This window comes from Falco naumanni, chromosome 8 (genome assembly GCF_017639655.2).
Source record: "Falco naumanni isolate bFalNau1 chromosome 8, bFalNau1.pat, whole genome shotgun sequence".
Lineage (NCBI taxonomy): Eukaryota > Metazoa > Chordata > Aves > Falconiformes > Falconidae > Falco > Falco naumanni.
The window spans coordinates 11,933,041-11,957,308 of record NC_054061.1 but is presented as its reverse complement, the minus strand read 5'-3'; the positions used below and the strand labels follow the sequence as shown (position 1 = coordinate 11,957,308).

The 24,268-nt window shown below is 42.7% G+C and overlaps 1 protein-coding gene across 1 annotated transcript in view; it reads left to right on the top strand.

The window, feature by feature from the left end:
• Nucleotides 1-24,268, top strand: part of UBTD2 (ubiquitin domain containing 2) — a 61,103-nt gene that overhangs the window by 6,873 nt on the left and 29,962 nt on the right. Inside the window, exon 2 of the mRNA XM_040604489.1 lies at nucleotides 23,733-23,969. Coding sequence (XP_040460423.1) covers nucleotides 23,733-23,969 — 237 coding nt within the window. The remainder of the gene's footprint in view (nucleotides 1-23,732; nucleotides 23,970-24,268) is intronic.

The window sequence follows — 24,268 nt, the reverse complement described above, 5'->3', positions numbered from 1 at the left end:
TGATGAAGTGGCCTGTTCTGTGAAGCAGGTGGAATACAAGGAAGAAAAAAACCCAAAACCAAACAAACCCGAAGTCAGTAACCTGGTTTCTGGCTGTTGACTGAAACACTTCACTTGCACTCTGAGGTTTTCAGTTACAGCTTAATTTGCTGCCTGTGTGTTGTCTGGCTCACATCTAAGACTTGAAGAAAGAGAAACATTTTGGAAGCAAAAGTAGTGCAGGTTTTGGGTTGTGTGTGTTTTGTTTAGTTTCTTTAAAGGGGGGGTGGGGAAGCTTTTCCCTGATGTAGTGATTGTGTTTCTGGTGTGAAAATTGCAGAATGTAATTCAGCACTTCATACTGACTACCAGAAGCGTGCTGCATCCCAAAGCAGTGTGAGCGCTCATTGCACTGCTTGTACAGCCGATGGATGCTGTAGCGTAATATGTAACTCGAGATTTTACACTCTTGACCAGTGCGCAGTAAAAATGCGGGATGTCTAATGTGGTTTGTTTAAGGTTCAGCTGGAACCTGAATTTTGCATTTGCTGCCTTCTGCTGACCCTAGGCCGATCTCACAGCTATCAGCCAGGTAGTAGCTTTCTTTCCTGGCACGTTTGGATTAGTTTTGTGCATATGAGAGATGGACAAAAGATGGGGCAGTGCAAACTGCATAAAAGGGGTTTTGCTCTGTGCCCCACCTTTGTAATAAATTTAAAAACTATGCCTTAAATGCTGAGTGGGGCTAGTGTTTCTTAGGCTACCTTAAACATTTAAAATGACGTAAGTAGCCTGTCATCCTGAGACTTCACCTTACTGAGGGAGGTGCAGGGGCATTGCAGGTTCTTCAGGTAATAAGTGCACAAGCAATGAATACACGCTCTCCGTTCGCAGAGGCTATTCTACATTCGGTTGACCTATTAGGGCCTAATGTAAAGCATTTGAAAATTGTACTTCATAAAGTAGAAATACTGGTGGGGATGGGGATCCTTGCTGCTGTGCTTCTGTATTAGAACACTTAAACACCTCTTCCCTTCATCCTTTTCTCAATGTCCTTCTCTCTTCCCATCTCCCCCCGCCCCCCCTCCACGAACGATTTAAAAGGAAAAAAATTCAAAGCACTGCTTGAAAGCCATTTGTGGGAGGAGATGGGCACAGTTCTGGAGAAATGGTTCTTCACTTCTGTAGAAACTCAGATGTGCTGAAGGATTTTTATATATGTATAAAATTTATATATATATAAAAAGACATCCTTGTGCTGAAGATTAGGTAGAAGGGAGGGGAGTTGGGGAGTTTCTGCGTGATCTGTCATGTGGTTTTCCCATGTTCTCAAACATGAAAGAAAAGGCACTTCACAAATGGTAGTAAGGAGTGCTTCAATGGTTTTTAGCAAGAACAGGTGCTGCCCAGGGTGAAAAGATGAGGTTAAAATGTGAAAATGTATCATACAGTGCTGTAGATTGCATGTTATCTTTACCCATGTTTAATAGGGAAAGTTTACCCCTGTAACATGTATATAGATTCAATCTACCGTTACTGACACTTGCATAAATAAAATATTTTCCATAAAATGAAATTATAAACGTTTAATAGTTCATAACAACTCACAGTTTATAATAATTTATAATAAATGTAGCAACTATAAATAATTCTCTTTGTTCATACAATGTATTATGTAGGAAGGCATTTTTCAGCTTTTCCCAGTAGAGATGTGTGCTCTTTGAGAACACTCTCGGAGCCTGAGCTGGCATCAGGAGCAGAGTAGGGTAGTTTGGGGTTGCAAACTTGTTACCTTTGGTATTTTTAAAACTCAGTCCTGGAGCTCAATTTCTGCTCTCACACTGTGATCAAGGGCACTCTGGATTCAGGCTCTTTCATGGCATTTGCTTTGTTGCTTTATTTTTCTGCCACAGAACTATCATCTCCTGTGATTCCTTGTCTGTATAGGTAAATACAGTATTTTTGTAAAAGAGTACCTACGAAATAGTGGATAGTACCTGCAGCTGGTGAATGCCATTTTCTCCTGCCAGTTTTTTTTTGGCAGCACACTGCTGCTTGAGTGCCTGAGCCTGCTGTAGAGCATCAGCAATCACAGGATAATGGCTGGCTGGTGAAAAGGTAAATGATGTAAGTAAAAATTGCTAATTCATGTGTTTCATATGTACTTCACAGGGTATTTCTTGGCAGTGGTATAGCAAAACGTTGCCTCTGTCATATATGCTGGACTTTTTAATGCCTTCAGAATGTTTTCAGATGCATTTGCTTTATCCCTGCTGCAAGTAAAAGCTATGTACCTTAAAATAATGTCTTTAATGCAGGATGCTTAGCTTTCAGTTGGGCTCTTACCTGTCAGAAACTTCTGAACCTCTCTTGCAGATATCATTGCATTGCATGCCTCCTTCATAGGGGACAAGAAGGACCTGCAGGGTCATGCTGGAAGCGGAGAAGGGACGCTCAGTGTGTCTGAACATGGAAGCATGTTTTAGATACCTTTTTGTTATAGGTACGAGTCCTATTTCAACTAATTGCAGGCTCTCGGCGCTCCAAGCTTGTTGACACGTGGACTGAAGCAAGGGTGAGAAGACATGGGTATAAGCAATTTGGAAGTGTTAATGGGAAGCAAAGTGTAGAATACGTGTTAAATAGTTTGGAAGCCATAAATGTTATCTGAAGGTTGGACTAACAATTTCACTAACTCTTGCTGAATGTATTCACACGGAGGCTATATTTGGTGGCAGCAGTAGTTAAACATACGTTCAGATGAAGCTTAGCACTCCAGTCCTTCACACCTCTAAGTAGCAGCATCCTTCGCTGTTCCTGGATTTGGTCTGGTTGCCTGTTTAGGACATGATGCGAATGCTCTGCTTGCTGAGGACGAGCAAATCTTTTCCTTTGCCTGTGCGTTGTGTACATCCAGTGCATGTAATGAGCAAACCTGCTGAACGGGTGGTAAATCACAGGTCCCAACTGAGGGTTAGCACTTTGAGGGGTGAAGAAGGGGAAAGCTGTCAAATATCTATTTAAACTGTATTTCTAAGGAGTTGGAACTCGCTTGTGAGTTGCATGTTGATGACTTGGCTCAGTAAAATACATAACAGACTGATTTTTCTGTAATTTTTTTTTTTTTGCTGTGTGTCTACAGAAGTACATTAAAAGAACAGGGGTTGCTATAAATACAAGCAGTTATCGAACAAAAATATGTTCTGAAAAGTGCTTATCAATATTGGATATTATGCTAAGACAGGTTTAAATGCTCATTTGAGATAAGTTCTCTCACTCATTTGTGTGTTGGGTTTTTTTCGCATCTGTAGATCTCCGTTGTATCTTTATCCAAATCTAAAACTAGTTCTGGTGCCAAAACAGCTTGAATTGCAACAGAAAACCACATGAGTATTGAAATCACATTGCTTGATTAAAGTCACATGCTTTAAGTCAGTCACGTATTGCATAGCCTGACGTTGATGTTACTTGATGCAGTGTCCCATTGCTGCCTTAACGCAACTGAAACAAGCGCATTCATTGTATGTATCCAGGACACTCCAGCTGCTGCACTGGTATTACAGCACAAAAATAGCTCCGAAAATACTACAGGCTCGGGTTTTGGCTTTAACTGAAACTCCTTCAGAATGGAACAAGAGGGAATACATGATTTTAGTCTCTCCTCTGGGAGAAAAAAGGAACAGCAGCATTGTCAGAACAAGCAAGCATGGATATTGTGGTTTGGTATTGCAAGGCAATACCAGACTGAGAGTCCTTTAGGTGTAAATAATCTTGTTCCTGAACTCTGGCTCATGATAGAGACTTTCTAAACCAGTGTGCTTTCTAACAAAGTGAGGAAAAAGATAATCCATTGTACAGAAAAACTCTTTTCCTTCAAACCTCTGCAAACAGTTTAACTGTATTTGGGGTGTTATTCCCCCCCTGCCCTTGTAAATGGCATGAACTGTTAGAAAACATACCAGGTTCTTCTCAACTGTGATAGAGCTGCCTGGGCCATCACTGCCTTGAAGAAATGATGTAAATAATGCTGCGTCCAGCTGCCAGTTTCCAAAACCTTTTCTTCCTTTTGTTTCTTATGGAAAGAAATACTAGCAAAATATGCTTTTTAATGTTGAAGTCCAATGTTTTGTGGCGTTGTGTATCTCTCACAGATTCTGTCCTGCTGGTCTCTTCTTAAAATCATGTTTCTTCAGGGGAGACGTACTTAAGCTGGAATCGTGCCAGTCCTGAGTACAAGTCGTAGTCTGGGTCTCGGTTGGGCTAGCTCATGAATATTGAATAAATTGAACCGAAGGAACAATATTGGCTGCAAAGAGTTTACTGTCTGATAACTGGCCCTTACAGGTTAGGTGGAAGCAACTTGTGCGTTTTCTGAACTGTCCTTACCCGTCTTTTTTGGTCAAGTGAGCTTGACCAGAAGGGAATTCTTGACTCCTAATCCTACCATCTTGCTGCTGAGTTTTTATTTTGCCTATTTAGCAGTAATTAATAATGCTCCAAGGTACCCATGTTTTGTAAGTTACATCTCACTTCTGCTTTGATTGGCTTCATCATCCTTTACCCACCGAAGTCCAGGAAGGTGTTAGTCAAGGTGAATGTCAAGACTTGGGTGTGCTTTGTCTCCCTGGGAAGTCTCATGCCCTTTCTAGCAGAGTGACTGGTCTGTTGTGCACCTAAGTCTCCTAAATACTATTCTTCTAGTAATTAGGTTTAAGTTGGGGAGGAGGAGAAGTCATGGCTTGTGATTAAATGACCACTTTAGCTTTTTAGGCAGCTTGAAAGGTGAAATACTCCACTGGTTTTTGAAGAGTTTGTGCCCAGCAGTGGGGAAAACACATTGACGCAATTTGAAAAAGGAGAAATTTGGGTTCACTTGTTTATCTTTAACATAGCAGGTGTCACTTGTGCTGCCAGTGGAGATCTCTGAAGTGTTTTTGGCACAGGTCAGTTATGTGGAAGCTGCTTCCCAAACCAAGTAGGAGTAGAAATGTGGGGGTGCGTTAGCTGGTGAACCCCGAATGAAACACCCCGTTTGCACCCATCCCATTGATGGGGTCTAGCTGACTGCTTCACCTGGGAGTGGTGATTACACATGCAGAGTGGTGGGGCTCTTTAACAGTCCCCATTGCCAGCCTTCATCTGTCCCAGGACACGATCAGTCGTGATCAGTTCCCAGGGAGCAACTTTTTCTCGAGAATTTATCAGTAAACATATTTAAAGCTGTGCTCACCACTGCTTCCTCAAAATATACGGCACTGGAAAATAAACCAATATTTCTTTTGCATTCCATATAACTCTTCACTACGGTATTCACTTTTTTTCAGGCTTTATCCATGCCAAAAATGCAAGTGCTTTATCTTAGGAGTGCAAGTGCAATTTTTTTACTGCGATTATGTTCTTATGATTATATTCAGGGAAAATGGTATGCCACAGGACTATGGAAGAAGTGATATTAGCATTTTATCTTACTGCGGTGGGAACTTATTACAAAAAGTTAATAATTTGCATTGAGCTCCACATTAGTGGGGAAAATATTATAGATACTTGGGGGTGGGGGAGGAAGTGTTTCGGTTCCTGCCGGTGTCCTGCTTTGTTAATATCTCTTGGCAGGCTACGTCCAGGGAGGTGCTGAGAGCACTGCTATCTGATAATCAAGCCTGTAAAAAAAACCAAAACAAACAAAAACAACTATTAGGTAGTGACAGTTCAGCTTAAAATAAGGTTGTGCAAAGTCCAAGATGGCTGTTCCAGCAAAGGTTTCTGTATTTCCTAGTTCAATGCTGTGTCAAACAGAATATTCTGTCTTAGAAATTCTACCAACTGATCTAATCTTGTCTTAAAAGTCTTTCCAGGTTTGCCTACTCAAGTATGCTGTCGCTATCTGATTGCTCTGCCTGCCAAATTTCCAAGCTGAATTCATCTTCCATTGATAAAGCGCACTTTAGCTGCTCAGTGCAGTCACCCTTCCTTCTTTCACATGTCTCATTTCATTATTATAAATTAATATGAGGATTTTTTCCAGCTGAAGGAACTCTTGCCATGCAATTCAGATTTAGATATCTGCACCATTTTTCTTTTTTTGAAACTTTCCAACTTTCACTTGTATATGTTGAACGTTAAATAAGGAACCCTTTTCCTCACAAAACAAGTATTTTTCCAAACCAGATCTTTTGGTGCAGATTATTATGTGTTAAAAGACAATTTTGAAGCTAAATAATGAGCCCCTATGAACGAGCTCTTTCCAGCTGCCGGGACCGGGGTGAACGCTGACTCAGATGTGAACATTTTCTGGTGTGTTTTTCTCATGTTCATCTTTAGCTTTTACACAGGTCAAAAAAAAGTTGGATTATGTAGCTTTCCCCCACTGCCTTTCCTCTGTGACTAATATTACAGCCTGCTCTTTCAGTGGAAACACAGTTGAGGCTGATTAACTAAGTACTGGGCACTTTATTGCCAGCGTGTAAATGTTCCTAGGTATGTTCCATACTTTTCCAAGCAGTATGATTGCTGAACATACATTTTTCAGTAGCTTTCTTGGAGTAGCAATTTGGATTGAGCGCTGGGGACAGTTTGGATCAGCTCCTGCTGTTGCAGGTTTAGGAAGACAAACTGGAAGACACAAGCTCTTCCATGATAGCCAACAGGCAAATGCTGTGCTTTGGTGGGAAAGGGGCTGCGTAGGACTGCAAAGATGATCAGGGGACTGGAGCATCTCCCTTGTGGGGAAAGGCTGGGAGAGCTGGGCCTGTGTAGCCTGGAGAAGAGCAGGCTGAGAGGGGATCTTACCAAGGGCTACAAATATCTTCAGGGCAAGTGTCAAGAGGACAGGGCCAGGCTCTGTTCAGTGGTGCCCAGTGACAGGACCAGGGGCAACGGGCACAAACTGAAACACAAGAAGTTCCTTCTGAGTATGAGGAAGAACTTCTTTACCTTGAGGGTGACAGAGCACAGGAACAGGCTGCCCAGGGAGGCTGTGGGGTCTCCTTCTCTGGAGACATCCAAAACCCACCTGGATGAGACTGTGCAACCTGCCCTAGGTGACCCTGCTTGAGCAGGGGATTGGACTGGATGATCTCCAGAGGTCCCTTCCAACCCTGACCAGTCTGAAATGACAGGCCTGTCACAAAAATAGGGGTTGGTTCGGAATACTGGAGATCAAACTTGCCGGTTTAGTATGAAGAGAGCATGCAAAGAGGGTTATTCTTCCGACTTGATTTTTCCAACTGTCTCCAAGTAGTTGGTATTAGTCTTGGACATACCCCAGCAAAGGTTACTCTTCCCACAGCAGAGAAGTCTCTTGTTTTTTACTGCCTTTCTGATTATTATTTTGAATAGTCTCTGTTGCTAGTAGTGCCTAAATATTGCTGTAATAGGGAGGGTCCTGAACCCTGGCCATAGTTTTATGAACCAAAGCTACAGCTTAAAAAGTAAGCAGGGAAGAAACTGCCGTTGGAAGAAATCACTGCCTGGGGTCTGGCTGAGCAAGGAAACCTTCTGTATTTGTTTATTCTATTTGCTGGGGGATCTAAATGGGTTTCTTTCACGTTTACAATTTGATTGCTGCCGTGATGGAGTCCAAAATGCAGCCCCAGTTTTGCTGCATTCGGGGTTTGAGGTGCCCTTGATCAGAGCTGCCAAAGCAGCAGTTCATGGGCATGGTTTGCTCATCAGAGCAGAGTAATTAGTACAGTGAGCTGGGTGAATCTGGAATGTACTTGCATCCAGACATTTTTGTGAATTCTTCTAATTGCTATAGCCAGCTATTGGGGGTTTTGGGATGGGTGGTTTTTTTTCCTCTCAATGCTTTCAGAAGTCCCTCCACCTAAACAAAATAGTTGTACCTGCACTAAAAAACCACAGGACATCTTGGCTTTTGTTTTCAGATGGCTGAAATAAAAATGTCTTTTTGACTGATGCCTTCTCACTCATTACCAGTCAAATTTGAAGCTAGTATTATTTTCCTTTCAGGCTGGAGAAGGGATGAGAAGGTGGTGTGTATAATACTCTAGAGTTCTGCCTTAACTGAGAACCAAAGACTTTTCCTACAGAAACTTAACTCTCACATCCAGATTCAATATACACTTATTTAATCTGTCATTACAGCACACATGTCTTAAATTATGTGGAAAAAGTAGGAAAAGTGCATCTGTCCTGAAAAATGACACTACTTTTGCTTATGAGTAGGTGATGACACTGGAGAAATAAGGTCCTTCGAGCATTATAGAAAGTACCTTTTTAGAAAAGTGAAATGTAGCCCATGGTCAAGACCTACTTCATCTATTACTGGATATGTAACAGCCAATACCAGTGCCAACGTAATCATTGCACTGCCAGTTTTTAGCTTGCTCTGAATTGCTGAGAATTAAATGTGTTTTCAATCAAATTGTGTTCTGTAGTGATCCCTCCATTTGAAAAGAAGAGCAGTTACTTAAGGGCTGTGCTGTTGTGTCTGCTGGAAATGCTGCCCTTCGGTACAGAACAAGCATTGCTCAGTCCATTAATAAAGCTAAAGACTTACGTGCTCAGGGACTTTTGAAAGAGATCAAATGAATTTGCTAAAGGTGGAAAGGCTCTGGCTACTTTATCTTCATTTGAGCAATTTAAATGAAGAGGGCAGTTTCCTGCACTTATTCAAAGGTCCTTCCATCTCACGGAGAGTAGCAGGCTGCCGCAGAAGGAGGTTCACAGCAGTAGCTGACAGCTGGGCTCAGCACTGCTCGGAGGAGGATGCTGCCTCGATTGTGCAGGCACCTTGGGTTAAATGCTTAAAGCGGGATTGCATCAATAAACCGTGACCATAGGGCTGTAGTAGGTCTGTCTTTTTTTCCTGAGTACATCCACAGGGGGCTAAAACAGCCTTGAAAGGGTGTAGCTTTAAGGTTACTTTGGTCAAGTGCTCCCATTTAACAGTAGTTTTATTTTTGCCTGGATGTACAAGACATACAGAGATATATATATATATACAGGTTGCAACAAAGGCTTGTGTATTTTTCATTTTGGGTTATGAAGATGGATAATAGCTTTCTAATTATCTAAGCAATGCACTAGTGTACTGATGTATTATTATTTGTCTCTAACTCTGGCATAAATATGGTTTTCTTAACAAAAGGTGTACTTGAAAGGTAGGAGTTCCTTATGGCTAAGAGGTTGGTATGTATAAAATAGCTGGACATACATGTTTTTCAAAAGGCATCTTGGTCTTCTGAAGTTGCCTGGGCATTATTAGTAAATAGTACTTACAATATTGCAGATACACTTTGTGCTGCTTTAAAGGAATCCTGCTTGCAGATGACAGTTAGTAAAACTGAAGCGTCACCTATTAAGAATTTTTTTTAAAGTCTTTCTAATATGTTGCCTGTCCTGTAAACTCTACCAGTATTAATCTGAACACTGGGAAGTAACTAAACTTGTACAATATGCCCAACTTGTCCTCTACTAAAAAAACCAACCAACCAAACAAAAAACCTACCGAAACCCCTGAACGCAGAATTCATGTTCACATCATCCTTGTATGCTACTGGTTCTTGCCATCTCATGTTGTGCACAGAGGAGGAAATTCTCTGCATTTACCATCAAAAGAAGGATGATTCAAAGGTAATTGTGCTAATTAATCATGTAATTATTATCATTAAACTATTGTTACTTATTAAATTGTGTAGCAAAACAGTATAGAAGGTAAGACTTTAGTCTGATTACAGAGGAATAGTTAGAGAATTTTTTTATTTTAATTCTTGGGTATGATTTGTTTCCCTTCCTTTTAAGTATTGGAAAATAAATGGGAGCTTTGTTCCACCTTTGTGATGAGCCCTCTGATTATGCGTTACGCTCCTTCTCTCCCTAAAATCTTTTACCTTGGAGACTGCAGTCGAAAACAGTTTTTAACTGTGAGAACTCAACTCACGGTGTGTTTTATCCTTTCTTCCGAGATCTGCATAATTAAATGTCCATGGAAAGCAGAGGCAAGAGGATGGATGTCACTCTGACAGCGTAGAGTAGTAGTCCACAGAAGAGATGTGGCACCTTATGGCACATAAACCTTATGGCACGAGAGTGGGACTGCACGCACCGTGAGACACGGGGTGGGACACGTGGATAGGTGGTGGGGAAATTATCCAGCTTTGCTCTTACTCAGAAGAAGGTACTTTTCATCCTGTTTCTGTGCTCTTGGCTGATGGAGCTCTCTCTGAACTGCTCTCCTTTCAGGGTTTAGTTTTTGTTTTTCTCCTGTGTTTTGTAATCTTTAGTATCTTCAGCTGCAGAACAGAGCTGTTGGTCAATTGCTGTAACGTGCCTCTGGGTCCCCACAGCTCCTGTAAGTAACTGTTTTCATTTTATTGCTTAATGCAGTCACTGAAGCAGATTCCAGTGTTCGCTTTACATTCTGTGGCCCTTTTATATATTGTTTTAAGGCAAATTCCTATCCTTCACATGGGGTGAAAAGCATATGTAGGGTTGGACCCACCAGTGTTTTTGGCAGGAGTTAAATTTGGAACGGTCTGCTTGGAAATGATCTTCAGTTGTTCTTTACTGTCTGTTCTAACCTCTGGTGGGGGTATGGGGAGCAGTAGACTTTTTCAGTGTCCCAAGACAGCTGCTGATCGCTGTGTATCACTCTTGTCTGAGAAGCACAAGTGTTGCACCTTTGAGCCATTGATGCTGCTTGGCCTTTACACCCATCTGTAGACCTTCCAGCTGCTGAATTTTCTCCAGTCTTGGGTACTGGAGTTTCTTGGAGAATGATTTTCCAGAAGAAAGAAGTTTAGTTTCAAAATTACTTCTTTAAAAAAAATCTAACTTGCATCATCGTTTTTCCTTAGCTGGTTTTTTCCCTGCTTGTTTTAGACGACATGCTGTTGAACTCAAGGCTGGAGTTTGCTTAGGCTGTGAGCATATGTACTTCCATGAATAAATTCTCAAACTTTTGTTAATTGGATTGTGGATCCAGAAAGTATTGACTACAGAAGAGAAGTAAATGAATGTTTTTGGTTTTCACTGTGGTGTTAAGCCACCAGTCTGTCAGACTTCTGCCCTGCAGAAGTTCAGTGTGCACAGTCAAATGTATGAACATGAAAATGGATCTAGTTATGTTGGTAGCCCACTGTTTGGGAGTACCTGGAGGCTCACTGGTATGATCATTTGGCTTCTGTGGTCACACTGGTTTGTTAATGTTGTGACAAATTGCGTTTTACTGATGGGAAACAAGGGACAGCGGAGAGGAGGATGAGGCCTGCTAGTTAAAATATTGTAACATGTAGAAAACTTCTCTGTGGATGAAGAGTCTTTTGTGCTAAGGGCAGCTGAAATTTAGAGGGGGTTTTGTTAGGGTGTGTGGGGGTTGTTATTGTTTTTAATCCACCTGCTGCAGAAATGGAATCTCGCCCTTGCAAGGCCTTGGGGTTTTTTTTTTAATCCTATGGCTGTAAACTTTCCAGGAAGGGCAAATACTCCAAAAGATGAGCTTGGTGGTAGATGGAAAAGCAGGTCCATGTTCTGGGTGAGTCTTGTGCTGTGTGACCTTAAAAGATAAACATCAAGTGGAGTGCTCAGTTTTTTGCTCCTAAATCACTGGTGTACTGGTGCTGTATGTGGCACAACTAACTTGACAGCTATTAAAGATGATATTACCACCTACCGTTAAGAGCTGGCTGAGAGATTACTTAGCAGAAAGAAGCCTGACATCTGAGGAGCATCAAGAATGCATTATCCCACCGTTACACATCTGTCTGCAGGTGCTCAGCACGGCTGCGTGCCCGCAGGTCTGCCTCGTTCAGCTTGCACTGGCAGACGTGCTTCTTGGAAATTACCAGGACATAGTCTCTGGGAAAATAAGCGGTAGGTTTTAGTTAGACATTAAGATAAAACATTTCTTAAATGGGAACCAAGCTGAAAGCATCTAAGAGTTAATACAGAAGTAATTTGTAAGGAGCATGAAATGGTACTTTTATCATGAACAACTGCCTTGTAAAATAGAGCTTAATAGAACAGCAAGTAACATTCTGAGAAATACAATTCCTTAGATTAAATCTTTAAATGTTTGCTTATGCATCTTTCACCTTAAACTGAGCAATTGCCTTTGAGTTTTCCAAATGGCACCTGTGGAACGGTAACTGTAAAATTAAATCATTAAGATAATGTATGTTTGGTATGTGTGTCAGGTAAGGTTCCTATTTTTGGCTTATACTGAAGCTCTTAATTAACTGATGAGCTTAAGTAGCTGAGATACAGTAATAGTGCATTTAGTTAATTGGCTAATGTGAAACTTTATCCCTGCCAATAACTGTGACACTGGAATAAATTCAAGACATGGTGTTAGATCCTGTAACTAAGCTAATTTAATCATTGGTCATTGTAAAAACAGTTACCAACTTGGAGGCTTTTTTTGTTCACTCTGTTCTGGAATTTGTGACTGTGGTGCGTGGCAGAAGTGACATCGTGAGCAATTCCATGTTCACCTAAGTATTCATTAGGAACATTAAATTGGCCATCTGGCTTGCGCATTATACCGTATATTACACAGACGGTGTTAAATGTCAAGATTTTGGTGGAAGGGTTTAATGCAACGTAGCCCAATGCAAATGAACGCTGTGGTGAGATGGGATCTGAAAATTATGCTGACTTCTGCAGCTCCTCCTAAGCAATTTTACTTCAGGGGAACCCTATGGATTTCTAGGAACTCTGTTGGTTTTAACATTTTCCTAGGTAGGACTGATGACCTAAAAAGGCTTAAATTATGTTGGAACTAGTTCTCAATTTCTGTGGTGCTGGTGGAGCTTGTTTCTGTTGGGGCACTGAAGTGCCACAGCTCTTCCCTTGCTGTCCTTCCTGCTGACCCAGTGAACGGGCTGAGAGCTGCAGAAGTCTGGGTTTACTTGTAATAAAGTAAGTTCCCTGATGGCATCGCTCAGAAAGTCTTCAGAAGTCGCAGCATCATGTGTACACACGCTGCACGTGGGTCTGCTGAGGAGGGGTGTGCTGGCTGGCTTTCAGCATGGTTGCACCTAAGCAGGGTGGTGCTGGCTGCTTTGTTTAAAGAAAATTATCAGCTTAATATTATTTGTAATTCTAGCAGGATGGAAGATAAGGCTGCCTTTGATATTTTTTTGGGTTTGTTGTTTTGTTTTGTGTTTTTTTTAAATGAAAATTGTACTAGTGTTAGAAGTACTCATGGTGTTTTAAACACAGACCAGATGTACAGCAGATGTCCCTGTCTGTCACTTAACAAACTCAGAGAATTGTGATGACCTTGCACGGTCGGTCTGTGGCTACGTGACAGAGGCTGGCGCTGACGGCGCCGCTGCTCCCATGGCTTAGGCCAGCGTAAAGGCAAAGCTTTGGTTTGAAAGTTGCTCAGCCAGACCCTGATCTGTGCCTTGCTCATGGAACTTGTCTGTTAGTGTGCAGAGAACACTTGCAGCACTTCCAATTGCAAGTTTTTGGCAGGAGGGATGTCAGCCTCTGGTAAGCGTCTTGAAATCTTGCCCTAGCAGTTCACATAGGGGCTTTTCAGGCAGTGGTCAGAGGGAGAAAGTTATCAAGCGGGGAGGGGGCTTCTGAGCCAGAACAATGTTCATTTGCAGCTGTGAACAGTAGACCTTTCCTGGTGTTAAATCCATGCTAGGAGTCGAGACTGGTCCATGCTGCTGGCGTGGAGCAGCAGGCGGGTGCCTGCATCACAGCAATGCGCTGGCATGGAGTTGACTGGTGAGAGGACCTTGCCACTTGATGGTTTTATCTGATGTCTAAAGTTTCCCTGTTAACTGGATCAAGGGCAAGATACAAAGGATTTTAGTACTTTAAAAGTGAAGTTGCTGAGTTGCATTCTTCCTCGTGATGGGAGACAGAAAGCACTGGGTTGGTTTTTTTTTTTTTTTTTAGGTAAGCTCTGTGTGCCTTCCCACTGCATTCCCACAGCTGTTCTCAGCTCTGCTGTGCTGCGTGCTCTGCTTATTTTGTTGTGCATGCGAGAGGTTGTGCTGATGCCGAGCTCTTGGCTGTGATTGAGTTTTAACTTAAGCTATGGTTTGCAGAAGTCAGAAGCAGCATGCACTTTATGTAGCCTATCTCAAATAGAGTATTTTTCATGTTGCTGACAGCTTACTTAATGGTTCTTGTCATGGTTTCCAAAAAGATAGTTTAGTTGTGCGCTGTAGATGGTACAGATTAAAGGTCTTGGTGCTTGCACGCCGTGATTTGGAAATGGGTAAATCTTTATCCTGTTCTGCATTCAGCTGAAAACATGCACCTACCAGAGATAGGAGCAGTTTAAATTCTAGTGTAAACAGTGCTGACAGGTAATTGCATTGATAATGTCTGTCCCTCGAAGCTGTTCTGCTGTAGTGCTGCTCAAACTTCACTGCGAGGCTGAAGCTAATGCTGAGCAGCCAGTATAGCTGCTGCTGTTCTTCCTACCAGCTGCAGAAGCAGAATTCGTAGCTCCAAGATTCCTCTGATGGGTTGCAATAGAGACAGATGGGCATCATCTGGCCTTTGCCCTGCCTGGCCGTGTTCCTCCTTCATCTGTGGTCACCCCTTGACTAGAGGCACTAAGGATTTGAGGTGGTGTCTCGACAAAGGTGTTTGCTCCCTTAGACCTTTTTGTCTGACGGGAGAGGAGATGTTGCATCATGAGTTTAATTGAGATGATGGAGAAATAATCTTCTTGTGCTTCCTGGGGGAAGCTGGGTGGGCAGGCAGAACTCAGGAGTAACCACAAAACTTTTGTAAACTAATAATAAAGCCTTAGAATTAATGCTAGGAAATGGTGCTGAGCTTTTGGGGTGACGCCAGTGTGAAAATTTTCCTTTGAAAAATAGTTTGCAATGTTGAGGCAAATAACAGTAGAGAACTTCACAGCAGCTTTCCATTATTGCCCTGTCCGACACCACTTACCCGGAGTGTTTGTAACCCTTGGGCTTTGCCGTCTTGCTCTTGCAGCTCTGGGAGCAGAGGAATTACCCTCATAAAACCTGCATGAACAGACGGAAGCCTGATTCACCTCTTGCCAGCTGGCTCTTGGCTGTGAATCGCACCTCATGTTAGACAAAACACGCTGATATGGTTTAAATTTCTGTGAAAGGTGACCTGCGTTATCACAGCGTGTCCCAGCGCAAACCACACATCAAGGCTGTTGGTAGTCTGAATAGATCCTGCACATGTTGGGATGCGGTGAGATGTTTGGATCTGGTATGCCATCAGGGAGCAAATCTCAGAAGTTTGAAGCTTTTGTTTCTTGGTGCAATACTGCTGGCTTCTTTGAAATGTGAGGGGTGATGAGTGATGAGCTGCCTGGAAATACCAAGCTCTCGATTTCTTCTGCAGTTCCTGTTGAAAATGGTGGGAGAAATGGAAAATACAGTGTAATAGCTGGTAATTACAGTCAATTTTTCTCTTTGTCCAGCACATTCATACGCCCTCATCCTCTCATGTGTTTTGTATCTCATGCTGTGAAGCCTCAGGATTGACTCAGCAAAGATTTAGTGCCATGTGTATGCAGAGAGGCAGAGAAGCATTGTGCATGTATGACTTGTCCAAAGCTGCTTGTAATTACCAGCTTAACTTGCATTTTATTCACTACAGTTTCTTCTGTGCAATTAACTCCTTGTGGAGGGAGGTGTTGGGTAAGAGCTGGGGAGAGACCTGGAGAAACAGGGAAGGCACATTCCCTGCTCCTGCTTTGCAACATCCCTAGTGTCGGCACAGGTGAACAGCATCTGGGGGACGCAGCGCTGTTCGCCTGGTTGGATTTGAGCGTAGGGGTGGCACGAGTGATGAATGGCACCCCCTTTCCCCAGGGGGACCACATACATCATTTAGCACCAGCACATGTCGTGTCTGGCAGGCGGCTCACGTAGGAGTGCAAGCCTGGCTTTGAGTGATGGTAATCAGTCTGCTGGCCCCCGCTAGGTCTTCCCCTTCTCCATCGGATATTTTTTTTCTTTTCTTCTTCCCTCCTTCACTCCCTTTCAGGTAGGAGAAAGGGGAAGTAGCCCCTCGGCTGGTTGGTGGTTTTACTCCTGGTGTGCAGTTTCGCTTTGCTGGGTTTGCTGCTCTCAAAGACTTCACACCAGAAATTTACTGCTTGTCTGGCTCCGAAATAACTGGTTTGCCTACACCTTTATAACACACGTTTGAGTCTGTAGCCTGGCATTTTCTTACACATCTGTTCAAAGACATAACTTTAATTTCTATCAGGAAATGCAGTTCTTCTAGTGTTCATTTCACCCTCCCCAGTCTTCCTTCATGGAAAAAGCCTAAAACTTAAGTTTCAAGCATTGTCTTCATATCTAACTAGCAATCTACGCACAGCATGTGGAAAGCCTATGTCTTTCTCAGTCCCACGGGGTCCTCAGCAATGTTACACTGAATGCTCTCAGGATTGTACTAACATATTTCCTTTAGTTTTCATATGAAACCTTGATGCGCCTTAATTTCCTTGTTAGGAAACTTTAATTGTTCGGTGAAATATTTCATTTGTAAGTCTTTTACTACTGTCCAGGGACACTTCCTTTGCAAAATACTGTTCATGCCTTGCAAAAATGTAACCCTCTTAAGAAATAAAAACGCTGAAAACTAGCAATAAACAGATAAGATTCTGTCGTTTTCCCATTGTTGTGTAAGCCTGTGCTACTTAATGTAATTCAGATTGTCTGCTGGTTAGACACAATACATTTCCCCCTGCCCTCTGCTGGGTTTCACTGCTTTTTTGCACCTCTCCTTTGTACTGACTCTTCCTCCAAGTGCTATTGTAGTTCAGCTACTGGAAGGATTACACTAGAGAATGATGCAAAGAAAATGATTAGGATGAACTGTATCTAGATACTGATATCAAATTACAAGATACCTTATGAGGAAATGGGAGCAAAATAGATCTAAAACGAGGCTCATTTGATAGAGTACTGCTCACTGATTGTGGGGAGGGAAACCCTTGGGACTGTTCCTAAAAGAAATTTCATGGGTAGTAAACTGTTACTTTTACTTTGCATTTCATTTGTCTTAGAAAAATACTTTGTTAGCAACAGATCCTCCACAGGGAAGCAATTTTGTAAAGAAAATATTTTTGATCATTAGTTCAATTTGTATAATGTTTAGTTTCTCCTGACTGTCTTCAAATAACTGGCCATTGCTGTTTCTGAAATTGCATGTCCTTGGGATGCTGCTGCTTCCCTGTTGAAGCTACAGATTAAGAAAACCAAACAGTACCCTGCTGCCACCTTCTCCTCGCTGGCCTCAGCCCCTGCAAATCTTCGTCTGTGTTGTTTCCTTGACAGCTTATCGTTTCTGTCCTCCTCCCATGGAGCCTGACAGGCACAAAATCCCATCTTCTCCACTGAGAACAGTTTCTGAAAATCCGTCTCGTCTTTCCCATTCAGATAGACTGTTTTGGTGATTTTTTTCTTTCCTTCCTTCAGCATTTCTGTTGGGCGCTCCTGTTCCTTTCTTCACAGTTAATACAAACCTTCTTCAGCTCTCAACACTTAAACGGTTGTCTTCATCTTTTAGATATTTTCCTAAACAAAACAAAGTAGAAAACACAATGAAAATATTACCAGATCTCACCAGATTCTCCTGATACTAGTGTCGTTTCAATATTGTGATGTTATTTTCTAACACTTGCCTGTATCTGCTCTTAACTCGTGCTCCACAGGCTGAGGGTCCCTCCGTGCCAGCCTTCCCCAGTGCTTGTTTCTCGTGGTGTGCTGCTCTCCATACACCCCTGCAGAGATGTGGAAGCACAGGAGGGCCCTGTTCTTGCAGCTCTGGCACACAGCCGCTGGTGGATGCGTGGAGGCCAACAGCTTTGGGCCTCCAGTCCTAAAATGGAGCATGTCCAGGCCAGGTGTCTCCTTCTGGGAACTGCACTGTCAGGCTCTCCATGCCCTGGGTGGGTTGTGTGTGTGTGTGCGTAGAGACTTTTTCCAACACACGCTTTAGGCAAATTGGGACAGGTTCTCCTGCCTCTTACAAAAGCAGCAAAAGGCTAATGCTACAAGCAACATATGCTTCTGTTTCAAAGGAAAGGAAGAAATTCACTGAGGAGCACTTGTATGAATTTAACATGCCAAATTTTATTCCTAACATTATTCTTAAGAAATAGGTGAAAGATACTTGGAAGAAATGGGGCAGCAGGAAATATCTCACGTAAGGCTGGCTGTGACAGCAAAGGAGACATTTACTGAAATGCTGAAGTCTTTAGCTCAGTTTCTGGAAGTAACTCTGGGCTATTACAGGGAGCAAGTCCTGTGGCCTCTCTTACAGGCTTACCTGTGTGGTCAACGACTGGGAAGGAGGAAAATTAATTCACAATTGAAGCAGAGCTCCACTTGTCCTCTGAGGCTGGAGGCTGTCCTCTAAGGCTGTCCTCCGTAAGCTGTCTGATGTCTCATTCAGCCGTTGCATTTGTGTTAGTTGATTTGACAGTAAGCCCTTTGGGGCAGAAATATTATCCAATTTGATTATCGAGTGCTACAGTTCATGGGTGTATAAACAAGGAATTATGAATGCTTTAGCTGGATATTGGCTTTTAGTATGAGACTCTTCTGTTACCAGCTGCTCCTACTCATCTGGTCTGCTTCAGAGGAGGCAGCAGTACTGTGATCCACAGTGATAGTGACATAACAAACACAACAGCTGTTTAAAAAAAAAAAAGTTCCACAGACATTTCTTGACATTCTGTTAAGAAACTGATTTAAATATCTAGATTTGTCTGCATAAGCTCACTCAAAAGAAGCATAGATAACCTTACTGATCGTTTTGCTTTGATGGGAAGCTGCAGGGAAGGGAAACAGACCTTTATAATTCAGGTTATAAAGCAGTCTGCAAGGACTGGAGAAATATGTCTTTCCTTCTGAAAAATAAGACTTTGTAGTTTGCCAGGAGCTAGGATCAGTGGGTCAGACAGCAGTAGTTACCTCCAGGATCCCGGGGTACTCATCTACCTGTGAAGGGACAACACTTCATATGCTGCTAAATCCTACTGATGCGACAGAAACAGCCTACTGCTTGTCTGCCAGTTTTTAAGTCGCTTTGAGGTATTAAACAGTCTAATAAGGGACACTTGACTAGGGAAGGGGGCTTGAGCAGTGCTTGGATTTCATACCTGCAGGCACACCTGGATGGCAGACGTGCCAGATGGGTGGACACAGAGTTCAGATGGGTGGACACCGAGTTCAGATGAGACTTGCCTCCCTGCTCGCCTGCTTCTCCAGCCTGCTGCGTATCACTGCTGTCCTGCCTCCTGCTATGGGCCCCGCTCCATCCTGGAGTGCCTAACTAGATAGGTTTGCGTTCCTCCTAAGCGTGCTAAGCCCTGGGAAGTTCATCATGCAGCTAGTAATTATCAGGATGACTTACCTTCTTATCTATTGCTTCTGTTGTAAACCCGAACGGACCTTGGAGAGTCCTAAAAACGGTACGGGGTGTTTGTGCTCTGTGTGCTAGGCAAGTAGTAGTGCGATTCAAGCTGGAAGGGAGCAGCACAGGGTGCATCTTTAAGGCAACTCACTGGCTAGAACAGGCCCAATATCCAGGAGAATAAAAAGCATCTGTTAATTTGCAGTGACCCTTCTGAGCTGCCCAGGAAAATTCTTTTTAAGGCCATATTGTGGCCCATGTGGTTCTTCTCCGAGACAGGCTGCTCTTAAGCAAGGTCCTGCAGCTTGTCAGCAACTTCTTGCCCCTCTTTGGGATGCCCAGCACCACCTGAATATCTGTGAGCTGTTGAAGCAAGAAAAACCAAAATTATTTTGGAGAGTCACTAATGTGCCGATCTTTTCCTTTTTGAAAAGTAGACTCTTAATGGTCTTCACATTTCCTCCTAAATAAATCTCTTGCCAAAAATACCAACCATCGCTGTCTACTGAGATGAGCAACTTTCAGTATTGCTTCAGCGAGAACGTGCCGCCTTGGCATTTATAAAACTATTCATATTTTCAAGCAGGATATTAATAATTTCTTACTTATGTTGAAGTGATGTAAGATGAAAAATTAATGTGGATGTTACTTTCTCTTCCAGATCTTGCAGGCTGGTTGTGCCTCTGATGTGCATAGTCTTAAATGAAGTCAGCATTTTCTTTTGAGCTCCAGTTTTACTTCCAAAGCAAGTAATAGGAAGCTGACACTGTAAATACCTGACAAAGTGTTTCAGACTGCTGAACTTTGTTTCGTTCAGACTGGTCTTAATCAGCCTTATTACGGAAAAGGGAAAGTCCTTTGATGTGGTCCAAAACTTTGACTGTAGAAATTAGTTTAGCAGTGTTTCTCTTCAGTGACTAAATTGTGAGGTGGAAAGTGAAAGAGTTGGGCCCTTTCACACGTTAGGTTTTGACCACGTCTTAAGTTTCTTGGATCCCTTCTGCTCCATCTACCCACACAGCCAGAGAGAGTAATATTTCTTCTGGGGGGCATAAAAATTCCAGGGGATTCTTGAAGCACTTCTGATAAATGGTAAACATGCTGAAGACCTTCTTAAATATTGGCTGGTGACTTTGTGTTTAAAGGCTTAGTACTGGAATGGATGGCTTGTTAGAGTGGATTTGGCTTTGGAGGTATTTGTAGAGTCGCTTTCTTCCACCATCTTTCTTTCCAGCTTAAAAAAAACGAATTTATCACTGGGTTTATCATCACTGTTGTCTGTGTGGGAAGAATTGTGTCTCCAGGGAGAAGTTACCCGAGACTGTTAGGATCTCTGTCTCTTCAGTCTCTCCCTGCTATTCTTGTCTAGTGAAAAGCAATATGTTGAATGCTGTCATGGGCAAAGGGGGAAGCAAGGGAGAGAAATGGCCTGTTGCAGTTTCTGCCGTGGCACTGGGTGGGCAGGGCTGTGTGCAGGAGACACCACCGTGCCCTGGGACTGCGGGAAGTGCCTTTAACCTGCTTTAATAATTAATATTTGGGGAGAAGGAGAGGGCCCTGCGGGATAAATGAGTGTTCATTGAATGTACATGCGAACAGATGTTAGCTGAAGTAGAATGGAAGAGAAGATGCCCGCTGACCCAAATTTCTTACAGTATCCTGTTCTGTGTCTGAAATTTTCATGCTCCGACCGCCTTAATAAGGAAACAGTTCCTTAAATGTTTTACCACATATGTTTTTACAATTTCATAATATACTGTTTAATGCATGCAGCCCATCTTGTCTGGGCTGCTGCCTTCACCATTGTTCTAAGCTGGACCATCATCGGCTCCCAGCTTGCGTGTGCTCAGCTGAGACTTGGACCAGTAATGGCTGGGTTTTGCCAGGAAACTTGGTGTTTTGTAAACACTTGGGTTTGCTGTTCTGAAATCTGTTAAATGGTCAGCACTTCTTTTGAAAAGCAAATGGAAGCAATCTCATGGAAGCAATCCCATGGAAACAAAAAGCAATAAATGTTTGTGGTCACTTGAAAGGATTCAGAAGTTTATTATTGTTAGTTTCTGCAGGGGATGCAGAATAACAGCTGGAGTCATTGCATGTGCGCCGTGGGATTGTCTTTTGCTACTTTTAATTAAGATCTGACTTTGTTGCTGTGCAAATATATCCTCTACTATATATATTTTTTTTCAATCTGAAGAAGGCTCATGGCTTCATTTCACATCATTGGCAATGTCACCTTACCATCAGGAGTTCTTTAAAATATCCTATTTTCAATGACTTAAGTCTCAGCTTCTTAAGTGTGAATGTCATTCTGAGTTATGGAAATGAAGTAGATAGTTCTTTGGTCATATAAAGTCAGACTGTATGAGGGCACGAGGTTTAACCTCACGTATGTGTTTTGGTTTCCTTAAAGCCTGTGTGTAGCTGAAATGCCTGCTGCAGCACCAGGCGTTGGTGGCCAAACCTGAGACCCGGTGTCAAGCGCTGTTCTGAAAACAGCTGAGTATGTTTGGCAGAAAAAAAAATCACGGAAGGCTAGAGAATATTTGAATTAAATACTACTTTTGCAAAATGTTACAGCTTACCTGAAATGAGTATTTCTGATAGGTGTACACTTACTCTTCCCAGTCATGTCCCTCACCCCTCCCCACTCTTTGCCATAAATATGGTTTGTAGTTAACTGTAAAGTACAGCGTAAGTCTAGATTAAGAACGGTGAAGAATATTTAGACGTTACACTATTCTTCCATTGAAAACTGAATGCTGGAGTATGATCGAGGAGATATACGGGGGGCGGTTGTCACCTATTGTCAGTTTTCTGCCAGAAAAATACAAGGGTCTGGAGAAAGGAAATGTTTCTTGTTATCTCTAAGGATGTACCTGAGATACAGAATGCTAAATGTGAGCCCTTGTGTTTGTCCTGGTGCTCTCCCATCCTTGCAGATGAGCCAGGAGCGCTTGGTAAGAAGCAGCTTTGCTCTGCAGGCTTTGATATTGCAGCGGCTCTGGTGTCTCATCCTTGTAAGAGGTATTTTGGCTTTGGTAATGTGGACATGAGGTGACAAACTGTATCTCTTCATGGTTCCCTGGCCTGACAGCAGCTGGGGTTCCTCTGCTTTCTGGGGACGGTAAGGGCTTTTCATGGAGAGCGTAGGAAGGGGATGGCTCTTGAGCATCATAGGTGGTGGAATCCTTAATCGACTTCAGTCCTTTGTAGCTTACCTGTCTTGCGAAAACATTCCGTACTCATCACTCCGTTTCTATGACCTGTCCCATGGAGGGGCTGCTTATTTTCCGTTTCAAACACACTTAAATTTAGCTTAACTGTTGAAAGACGCTTCATTTCCTCTGGAGACATTTGAACTATTTTGCTGTGGTGAGAACTGTTTTCATGATTTGTCGCTGCTCTCCCAGTACTGTCCTCGAAGGGTCTGGCTGCAGCAAACTGCTCCAGCTTCTCACTGCCACGAGGATGCTGAAGGAAATAGGCTTTTAACTCCTGCAGGGAGACTTTCTTCCCAGTGTGCACTGAAGTTTGCTCCCTTCTTTTTCCCTTTTCCTTTCAACAGAAGTTGAAATAACCCCTTACGCAAGTGGAAGAGAAGGATTTGGCACAGTCTTAGCAGTGCTGTAATTTAAAGTGAGCAGGTAGTTTTAATCCACAGACATTATACCTATGTGATTATCTTAACTGCCTATTATGCAAAAATAGCTGTAGTTAAAATGAAACTATTGCTTTTGTGTTTATTGTGAATGAGGTAACTACTTTTTAAAGCTTGATAGATTCCTGGATTGTTCTGTAGGGGCTTCTATCTCTGACAGTTCTAGCTTTTGTGCATCTTATTTGCCTTTCTACATATATTTTGAATTAAAACTGCTTAAAAGGAGATGATGAAAAAAAATAATAAATCTTCAGCCTCTGAAACTCTTGTATTAACAGAGTATCACATCTGTTGAGCAGAGCGCGTTGCTGGCAGGGTAGGGCAGGGCTCCAGATGCAGTGTGGTCTCACTGCACCCTGATGTTGGAGTAATGGGTGTCTTGCTGTACTGCTGCTACAGCCTCTGGAAGATGTCTGTGTGGGGTGTGGGTGTCCCAGCCAGGCACACAGGGCACAGGCTGGGGGGATGCAGAGTTACTTGGGAGCTTGGGGAGAAGTTGTGCAGTGCTCAGAGTGCAGGTGAAATCAGCAGACAGGAGGTAGCCCTTCAGTTTTTCTAAGAGGTAAAACCAACCTGGAGCCCAGGGAAGGGAGGTGATGCTTCAGAGGAGATGGAAGAAAAAGGATCAGGATTGCCTGAAAGTAAACTTTGGTTCTGTAGATCCCAAAGACAATAAGCAAAGGTCATTTCAGTAATTTTGTGCTATTACCTTCTTTTAATTTCCCTTCTTTCTCCTTCACAGTGGCTCTTGGTCGTAATCAGCCCTTGAAAAAGGAGAAACCGAAATGGAAAAGTGATTACCCCATGACAGATGGACAGTTGCGCAGTAAGAGAGACGAGTTTTGGGACACCGCACCAGCTTTTGAAGGTCGCAAGGAGATTTGGGATGCCCTCAAGGCTGCTGCACATGCTTTCGAGAGCAATGATCACGAACTGGCACAAGCAATCATTGATGGTGCAAACATAACACTACCACATGGTAGGTTCATCTAAGATGGATGTGGCCTGTGAGAAGTGTAATGTAGGTTAAGGCAAATGTGGTTTTAAGCTGAAAATCAATTGAGATATATATGCAATAGTTTAAAATGTGCCTGTACCTCAGTATGCATGTCTTCCTACTTGGTGTTTCAAAGCAAAATCATGTTTGTGTGTAGAGGGACCAAGAAAGGCTACTATTCTGTAGTTACCTGAATTCTAATGTATCATCTGGCACGTGGTATAATGCAGTTTTAGGTGTCTGATCTCTATAGGCAACACTTGTGACTTTCTGTAATTTTT